The sequence below is a fragment of the Dioscorea cayenensis genome, chromosome 11 (genome assembly GCF_009730915.1).
Source record: "Dioscorea cayenensis subsp. rotundata cultivar TDr96_F1 chromosome 11, TDr96_F1_v2_PseudoChromosome.rev07_lg8_w22 25.fasta, whole genome shotgun sequence".
Taxonomy (NCBI): domain Eukaryota; kingdom Viridiplantae; phylum Streptophyta; class Magnoliopsida; order Dioscoreales; family Dioscoreaceae; genus Dioscorea; species Dioscorea cayenensis.
In genome coordinates, this window is record NC_052481.1 from 6,709,398 (window position 1) to 6,719,030 (window position 9,633).

The 9,633-nt window shown below is 36.0% G+C and overlaps 2 protein-coding genes across 10 annotated transcripts; one reads left to right on the forward strand and one right to left on the reverse strand.

Annotated features, from left to right (window-relative positions):
* Positions 1–830: 830 nt before the first annotated feature.
* On the reverse strand, positions 831–5,617 carry LOC120271948. 7 transcript variants are annotated; one of them, XM_039278636.1, is made up of 3 exons: positions 5,147–5,617; positions 4,828–5,000; positions 831–1,329 (listed from the first exon to the last, which is right to left on the reverse strand). In XM_039278636.1, the coding sequence occupies exons 1-3, from the start codon at positions 5,197–5,199 to the stop codon at positions 1,214–1,216; spliced, it is 342 nt and encodes a 113-aa protein (XP_039134570.1). In that variant the 5' UTR covers positions 5,200–5,617; the 3' UTR covers positions 831–1,213. The 7 variants fall into 7 exon arrangements, 3 of the variants coding, with proteins under 3 accessions (XP_039134570.1, XP_039134568.1, XP_039134569.1); XR_005540095.1 differs by lacking the exon at positions 5,147–5,617 and having other exon boundaries at positions 831–4,283; positions 4,828–4,914; XR_005540094.1 differs by lacking the exon at positions 5,147–5,617 and having other exon boundaries at positions 831–4,263; positions 4,828–4,912.
* Positions 5,618–6,566: 949 nt separating this feature from the next.
* LOC120271947 lies at positions 6,567–9,115 on the forward strand. 3 transcript variants are annotated; one of them, XR_005540091.1, is made up of 6 exons: positions 6,568–6,648; positions 7,449–7,609; positions 7,689–7,826; positions 8,059–8,178; positions 8,626–8,884; positions 8,963–9,115. XR_005540091.1 is itself a non-coding variant. In XM_039278633.1 (5 exons), the coding sequence occupies exons 2-5, from the start codon at positions 7,544–7,546 to the stop codon at positions 8,803–8,805; spliced, it is 504 nt and encodes a 167-aa protein (XP_039134567.1). In that variant the 5' UTR covers positions 6,567–6,648; positions 7,481–7,543; the 3' UTR covers positions 8,806–9,115. The 3 variants fall into 3 exon arrangements, 2 of the variants coding, with proteins under 2 accessions (XP_039134567.1, XP_039134566.1); XM_039278633.1 differs by having other exon boundaries at positions 6,567–6,648; positions 7,481–7,609; positions 8,626–9,115; XM_039278632.1 differs by having other exon boundaries at positions 8,626–9,115.
* The last annotated feature ends 518 nt before the right edge of the window (positions 9,116–9,633 follow it).

A 9,633-nucleotide genomic window follows, 5' to 3' on the forward strand; every position in this document is an offset into this window, starting at 1 on the left:
TAGCTAAATACAAATCTCCATCTTCTGTCATTCACCTTTACAAAAAAAAGGTTAAAGATCCATGGAGAGTTCTCACTTACAGTATAGCAAACACTTATCCCCAGGATGTCCTGTTTGGGTAAGTTCCAGAAATCATGGGTTGCTATTGTCGATAGGCAATGAGTTTAAAAAGTAGCTTTTGAGGTATATTTCAACAACATGCGCATGGCAAAATTGTTGCTTACTCTAACTTAAGTGCTACCAGAGGGCCATAGTCTTCCAACTAGTGAATCTCTCAAATATATATATATATATATATATATATTGCATTTTTGAACCTTAGGTTGGTTGTTACCAATAAAATAGAAGCAAGTGGAACTTTAGCAGAGTTTCTCGTAAATTTGCATCTCAAGATTTTCTCCGTTGTTACTTATTTTTTGCTTTTTGGCTTCTTTAACCTAACCTAGCCTAGGATTTTTTTTTTATTGGGTTTTCTCTTTCTGAAGCTGGTGGTTTGAGGTTTCACAATTTGGTAAATCTATCTTATAGATATAATGATGCCACTATAGCTTAGGTTTCCCTTGACTCTTGACATGATTCTTTACACTGTTTCCACTATAGCTCACTGTTTCCACTATAGCTTAGGTTTCCTTTTTCTAAGGGTCGTCATTGTAGTGACATTCAATATGTGAGTTGGCCTATTTTTATGAAGCACAGTATTAATTAAGGTTTTCTTTATCGAACTTGTAGTTTATTAATGCTTCTTTGATCTCTAAAATCATTTTTTAATGGCCAATATGATCAACCATCAGACTCTTACCATTGTTCTTTTTTTATTTTCAATGTTTTTAAAAAAAAACTCAGCAAAGGCTAATTTATTGAATGAAGAAGAATACAAAGCTAAAGGGGACTACTAAAAGGTACAAGGAAACCTGAAACCAAAAATGGAAAGAAACTTGGGGAACAAAAGCATTAATAGAAATGGAAACCGGCAACAGTAAAATTTTTCATGATCCAATAATTAAGTTCTTGTTTTGAAAGAAATAGATTCAATGCATGATGATTAAGGCTGATAGTAGCAAGGCTAATCGTTGGGCCCAACCAATTCGGAGGTGTGATGTGAAGTGAAGGATTGCCATTCATATTCATTAAAAACTTGGTGTTGGAGATAGCATCATCAAATCTCAAAGATATGGGTGAATGAGCATTGTTCAGAGCGCTAATGGTGGTGCAACTATTGATGAAGACATGCTTGATCAGAGTGTTCCTCTTCCAAGGTAAAGTGTAACGCAACGTCTAGAGCGATCAGATCTCCATTGAAGACATTATTTGTAGGACCAGAGAAACATCCTACAAAAGAAACAATAGAATTAGCATTAGATACAAAGAAACCAGCTGAAGATACATACCTAGAACTCTAAAATTGGGTATAAATATGAATAGGAATTGCACATCATCCGAAGAAAAGTTGTTGCAAATAAGCTTCTGGCTAAGGAGATTATGATTACGGATATTAAAATCATTAATATGAGCCAAAGCTTTACACACAACATTAGAGCCACACAGTTGAGCATTTATAAAAATAACATCACACCTGTTCTTCCAATAGAACCAAACACTTGTTGCAATAAGAGAAACAACAAAATGGGAATGATTGTAGCTAGTAAGCTAAGACCCAGAAGCGAAGTTATCTGGGAAAGAGATGTGCCGATTAACCTTCCTGCTAATCAAAAGCCAAACTGTCTGAATTTTAGGACAAGAAACAAATAGATGCTCAATGGTTTCACGATGAAGCCCACAAAGAGCACAAGGGATGTCCAAACCGAGATTTAATCTAAATAAGTAATCAACCATTGGGAGTCTACCCATAAATATTAACCAAATAAAATGTTTAACACAAGTGGCAATCTTGAGTGTCCATAGTTTTTCCAACCAGTCCAAGAATCATTACAGGGAATATTATCATTTAACTTGTTGTAAACAGGAGCAAAGAGTTTCAGACTGGAAGGGGAAGGATACCAAGCCCAACGGTTATTGGATGAAGGATCAATGTTGCCAAGATAATTGGAATCCAGCTTAAGGATATTGCCCAGGAGGCCATTATGAGTGTTGAAATCCCAATTATCATTTTGAATAACATCAGCCATAGTAATATGATCCAAATCAACTGACATGTCAATAAATGTAGGCATTAAAGCAATAGGAATGCAAGAGCACCAAGGATCGCAAAGAAAGGAAGTTTTCTAGGGATTAACTGAAATTATTTTGCAATGAGGCTTAAGATGATCAGCCCAGTGACAAAGCCCCCAGAAGAACCAAGAGCATTTGGGGGGAGTTTTGTTTCTCCAGAAATTAAAAGAACCATATTTATTACAGAGAATATCCACCCAAAAGATATCATCCATATTTAGATACTTGAAAATATCTTTCGCATAAGGGAGTGTCTAACTATAGAGAGATCATGGATACCAAGGCCCCCCTCAGTCTTACCTTTAGTAATGTTACACTAGGCGACATAGTGGATGCCCTTTCTATTGCCATCTTTACTCCAAAAGAATTTTCTTATAACCGTAGAAATCTCAGAGAGAATGGATTGAGGTATAGGATAGACTGAGAGAGTATATATAGGAATAGATAGCAAAGATGTATTAATAAGAATAGACTTAGTAGCTAAGGAAAGAGAGAAATTAATCCAGCTGTTACAAGACCTTCTAATTTTATTCACCATGGGAGAAAAAGTAGAAGCATTCATTATGTTTGGAGAAATCAATATGCCAAGATATTTGAAGGGAAAGGAGGCAGGTTGCAAATTAAGGATTGAACATATGTGACATTTGACTCTGACATTAAACTAAGAAGGGAAGAAAACTTGAGATTTAACATGATTAGGCTGCTAACCAAAGATGTAAGAATAGAAATTGAGACATCGGACTATAGTTATGGCAGCCGATCTAGTGGCGTGCATAATTAAAATTAAATCATCGGCATACATGAGATGATTAAAATTATGTTTCAAATTCGAACAAAAGCCAGGAATTATCCCTCTTCTGAGTTCAGAATTAAGAAGAGTAGTAAGAATCTGGGAAACTACAATAAACAGATGGAAGGAGATGGGGTCACCTTGATGCACGCCTCTAGAAGAAGAGAACCACGGGGAAGCAACACCATTAATGATGATAGAAAAAGAACTAGATTTGAGACAGGTGGAAATACAAGAGATCCAATTGTTATAAAAATTCATTTTTTTCAAAATGGTAAGAATTTCATTCCATGAAATAGTGTCGTAAGCCTTTTCAATATCAAGTTTAATTAACATCCTAGAAGGGCCATTGATATCATGCTCTATAGTATGGACAACCTCTTGGATTGCTAAAATGTTATCAAAAGTGCATTGCTCAGATATAAAGCGAACCTGCTCCTTACCAATTAACTTAGGGAGAACATGTTTTAAACGATTGGCAAGCAGCTTGGTAATAATCTTGAAACAGACGTTGCAAAGAGAGATAGGTTTGAAATCAGAGACTCTCTTGGGACAATCGATTTTAGGGATAAGGACAATAGAGTTTTTACCCCAAGTTGGAGGCAAAAAAGAGTTATCAAAAAATATTTGCAGCTAAAAAGAGAAGATCCCCGATCATAGGCCAAAAGGCACGATAAAATTTGATATTAAAACCGTCAGGGGCGGGAGACTTACCAGTGGGAAGATTGAGAATAGTAAGATATACCTCTTCTTTAGTAATCTCGTGGATAAGAAACGAACTGTCGGCATCAGAAAACATGGGGGTGTTATCGAGAAAAGCTCCAAGATATTATGGACATACTCGGGGGAAGTTGTCCAAAGCTTGGAATAGAAAGTACTGAAGGTAAGGAGGATGTCAGGTTGGTTGGTGATGATGGCAGCATCTTGGTTCACGACCTAAGTAATTGAGTTAAAGTGAGTTAGAGATTGAGTAATATAGTGAAAGAACTTAAAATTCTTATCTCCATTCATAAGCCACAACATATGAGCACGCTGCGCCCATCTAGAGTTACTCTGTCTTTGAAGTGCTTCGAGCTTTGAATAAAGATTAGTAAGAGAATATTGAGAGTTAGGGTCTAAATCACTATTCAGGAAAGAGTGAATGTTGGACTCCACTTTAAGAATTTCTGATTCGATGCTATTGACTCCATAGTGACTCCAACCACGGATTTGGAAGAGAGATTGAGATAGAAAGTGAGAAAAGGGTTGCATAGGGTTCCCATGAGGAGAGAAGTTCCAGCCTTTTTGAACCGCTTCATGACACCCTAAGTAATCAAGCCAAAAACTGTTAAAACAAAAGACTTTTTGATTAGTAAGAGGTTGCATGCTAATGTATAGAAGAAGAGGGGGATGATCGGAGAAAACACGAGAAAGATGTTTAAGTTTATAAAACTTGTAAATGTTGATTCAGTCCAAGTTTACTAGACACCGATCCAATTTGGCCCAACGACGAGCGGGGCCATTTTGTTTGTTACACCAAGTAAATGGAGGACCTGAATAATTTAAATCAAGGAGATTATTGAGATCAACAAAATCTTTGAAAAAATGGGCTTTCCTGTCATAATATGAAAAGTTCCCACCCTTGAACTCATGCTTGGAAAGTACAGCATTAAAATCTCCGATAATAAGCCAAGGGAAATGCAAATGAGAAATTTTTGAAAGCTCATGCCAGAAAAAACATTGATTGCTAGAAATAGTAGAAATATAAACTACAGAAACAATGCAAGCTTTGAAAATTGAAGAAGAAACTACGATATGTAAAGCTCGACGGGAAACAGCTAAAGGAGTAACATGCCTAATGTTTTTATTCCAAAAATTAAAAATGCCACCTGAGAACCCATCTACTTCAATAGCTGCCCAGTCCCAAGAATGGGGAAATTTAGAGAGAAACCGATCGATATGCTCGGAGTTAGCTCTTGTCTCAACGAGATAAACCAGAGATGGTTTATGTATCCACATGATTTTAAAAATATGAACAAAAGTATTTCGCTCAGAGAAGCCTCTACAATTCCAACATAAGACTTTAGTTATCATCATAATAATAATATAAAGTAAAGATGAGCACGCTTTTGAAATGCAAATGGAAGACAAAAGCGGTAAAATCCACAAGTCGGGTTAAGAACTAAAGATTTCTGGCTTCATCCTAACTTTCTTCGGAGAAGAACAAGAGGAATGGGCACTTTTCCGAATAATGGCTTCATGTTTGACTTCTTCTTGATATTGAACGAGGGTCATATCATCATCTGGTTCACCGTCCTCAGACATATCCTCATCTTCATCATCGGCATCATCGGAGGAGTCTCCATTGCTATCTTCATCCATATCTTCCATGTGTAGCATAGCAGAGACCTGATCAATGACGTGAAGATGAAAAGACCTCTTAGACTGAGGGGGATAGGGTGGAGGGATTTGAAGCGATGTATGAAGTATAGGAGGAGGAGAGTTTGAATGGGCGAGAGTGAGAGTTTTCTCGGTTCCAAGATCTGGAGGACCAAGGCACTGCATGACTTGATTGGAGAGAACAATCGGCTAAATAGATTTGGGACTAGGAGCGTTGTTCATAGACTTTCCTTAACCCTGAAGATGATCAGATCTAATCTCATCAATGGTAGGTGAAGAAACTGAAGGAGTATTAAAGGTAGAGATAGGGTTTGTTGGGATACTCTCCATAGCCGTCAGATCAGAAGAGATAGGGGCACTATTAATGGCTTTGGAATTAAGTGAATAGTTCAGTTTGAGGCCGGATTTTCCTCCACGTGTTCCACTAAAGGCCAAATACTTAGGTCTATGCTCTTCGGGACTCTGCGTGGCTGCCATGTCGCGGGCCTCAGGATTAACAAGAATGCCTCCCCCTTGCCCAAGCATGACCGCACCGGCGTGAGACCAGGAGCCAGGGACCAAAATCAGAATCTAGAACCTTAATAGTCGGGACGACGGGGTCGACTGGAGGAGAAGAATTGGAGTGGCTCTTGTAGACAGATATTACATGATTTTCGAATCATCTTAAGAGTTCATATAACGTTTGGTTTTGTAGCATAGATAGGTCTAGAAATATGATCTACTTACACATCTATTTGTTATAACTAATGTTATGCAGGATGCAAAAAAAAAATTTAAGAGTTAAAACTAAAGTTATTACCAACAATTGTAACCTTTTATTGGCGGATGTTCTTCGGATTTGACTATCGATATTTATTACCTTGTTCTTCCAATTTGGGGATTTCTTTATTCTTGAAGCTGTTTGAGATATAGAAAGCATCTGTGATTGTGATTGGGTGATCAGATTATTTACCTTCTTTGTTATGATGCCCGGTGTAAGTGACCATGAACAATAATTCTTTATGAGCCTGGGTTTAAGTCATGAATTTGTTTGTAGAAAGCATCTGTGTCTTGTGATTAGGTGATCCGATTATTTTCCTTGTTGGTGATGGTAGAAAGCGTCTGTTGAAGATCTTGCAAGCCAATGACCCTTTTTGATCTGGTTCGCAGCTTCGAACAATGAACAGCACGAGCTTGCCAGCGAAATGAAGGGAAGGGAATGAGCAAAGATCATTAAATCCATTAGCTTTGTGGTGGTCGTCATCATCTCAGCGGTGTTTGTGCCAGTTCTATCCATTGATGGCAAGTGCAGTGCTGGCAATGCTGTCGCGGTGATCTATCTTACTCCTTTCCTTGCATCTTTTTCTTGCTTTCTTGTTTTGATATTTGATTTAATTCTAGGAAATGTTGTTTTTGTGTGATAGATTAGAGTTTTTCATTGTGGAGTTTTATGGGAATTGATTGTTGTGTTGAATGATTTATAGGGTGAGATTGAGTTTGGACTTTTGAGAGTAAGTGTTCATTATTGTTGGTTTTGAACTGATTTAACAATGAAAGACTTGTTTTTTCTATCTGAATCCATTCATATTATTTGTCAATAATGAAATTTTTGCCACGCCTTTACCAAATATGTCGTTTGTACATTGCTTTTGTTATATACTTTGGTCAATCTCATGTGATTCTAATAATGCAGCATTCTGGCCATTTCTCTATGAACAATTATTTTTTGGTAAAAATCAACATTTTTCCATGCTCAAGAGAATATTAATATGTTGTTTATACATTGTTTTTGTTTTAGATTTTGTTCAATCTCTTGTGATTCTAGTAACACAGCAGTCTGTCCTTTTCTAGTTGAATAAGTTTTATGGAATTTTTATTTTGTATTTTATGGAATTTTCTTATGATATAGGTATGATATTTTTCATTATTATATTGCTTAATGCACGCATGACACAAATCTAAGCAAGAGCACTCTGAATACTCTAATTTCATCTTAAGCTCTCATGGTTATCATATATTTCTTGTTACATGAGTTCATCTTGATTATTGGCAAATGTAGCTCTGTCATATGCCTTCCTTGTATTTTGAAAGTTATACAATAGAATTATTGTTCTTCCCTTTAATGGATCAGGTCAAAAGTGATAGATGAATGTTAAACTGCAGGCCATTAGACAGAAAAATTCTGCAATCATCAATGAAAATGTTGCAGACAGTACCTCTGAATTTATGGACCATGGCATGACTGAACTAGTCTTTGACTTTAGAAGGGAATATGCCACAAAGCTGGAACAGGTCTCCTTTCCTACATTTATGGATATACAGATCCCTGACCTTCATGAGCATGTTTGACTAAAAAAACAAAACATTTCAGTCTCAGGAACGGGCAAGGCGACTTCAAAAAGATTTGGCTATTGAAGAGCAGCATGGACAACACCTCAGTGAAATTTTAAAGAAGATAGTTCCAGATACAAAGAGTTCTCAGACTGTAAAGTCTCGAGCAAGGAGAAAGGCAAGTAAACTTTTGTGGATTTCTTTGTTTCTTCTTAAAAGTCATTTCTTATTGTACTAATTGGCGTTAATGATATCATCTTCCATGACTTTGTTGACAACTATTGCTTCAGGCAAGCATTGATCGGCTTAAGATGTCTATGCTTTTAACAGATAGAAGAAGCCCTGAATTACTTTGATGAGTGTGTCTCTCAATATCAACCTTTGATAGTTCTGACTTTTCATCAATGCAGGAACCACCACCCATATCAGCATTCAGTGCCACTCCAATGGATAATGGTAGATCTTCATCAAGTGAGAACTTGAGTTCCTCAACTTCAAAATTTTCCAATAATCACCTTGACCATCATGAGGTTAGTCTATTGATCATTGGTGAATTTTTACCTTTCTGAGTTGGTTTCATTCTTTTATTGTTTGTCATTTTCCTTGTGCTACATTCCTTTAACTTTGGGCAATTAGCTAGCAATTGATGCCAGCCAGCGTATAAAACAAGATATTGAGATTTTATCGTATTGCTTTTACAAGCTAGCCATCTATTTTCCGTCATATTTGTAGTATTCAGAATTTAGCATGTCATTAACCTACTATATTTCCTTCCATGAACAGCTTATTTGTTCTTGCTGATCTTATGTTCCCATGGATTCCTCTTGTCCTTCTAAAATCTCATTGTATTCCTTTTGGAAATCACATTATGAAAAATAAGGATACACCAATAGAGTAATTGTATTCCAATTCTGACTTTTTCTTTGCAAATCATCTTGTTTCAAATGATCATAATTTGACGTTGGGTTTCTTCACAGGAATCAGATGACCAGACTCAGTGTTCACTTAACTTTGCTAAATCAGAGTGTGCATTGAGCGGCATTTGCAGCGGGAGAAAGTTTTCTGATCCAATGCTGTCAAATGATTATCAGATCGGTCAAAAAGACTCAGATACACCCAGGAGTGGAACTTCTCAATTCTCATTCAGACACAAATAGAATGAAACTTAAAGAGTTCACGACATCAGACATTACCTGAAGAAATTTAAAAAGGACCTGATGACAGAAATTGCTCAAGGTACAAAAACAAGGTCAAGCTAAAGTGCCGATGATTATGATCTTAGTACTCAGCTGAAAGGTGTTCCTCTCTGAGAAGGTAATATTTAGGAATAGGATTGATACTGGAGGTCATCTTATTTGTGATATAAGAATCTTTTGATTTATTTTATTACTTCTCTCTGTATGCAACATATTTCAGAGATGTGATTACAATTGCTGATGAGTACAAAATTTAAAATAGGTGACCCTATCTCCTGTTTATTCTATCTATATGTTTTTTTTAACTGTGCCTTTCTTGTTTTCATTGTTATTTATGTTGGTTAACAACAAAAATAATCTGACATTATTTTGCCCATTGTGTTGTTTTTTTACTTTTACTGTAAATTCAGTTGCTAAATCTGTCTTTGGTATTATCTGCAATGTTCTGGCTTTATATTGTCATCTGATTTTGTTGTAAAATATAAAGCTTTTGATCTGTAAAAACAAAATTGTCATTTTGGTCCTTTTCTCTCCTGTTCTTCATGGCATGACAAATTCTTTTACATCTAATTGATTATTTTAGTTCTCATTTCAATGATTTCATTTGAAATGTCACTGAATGACTAAATTGAATATATTTGTATAATTTACTTACCAAATCGAACATACATCTATGTAATTCATTGTTAATTTAAAGACCATAATAATTAAATGATTTTACTTTTTAAAAAAAGCAAACGAATTAGCTTTTGTTCAATACAACCTAAGATTAAGAGAGAACTTTTTTTT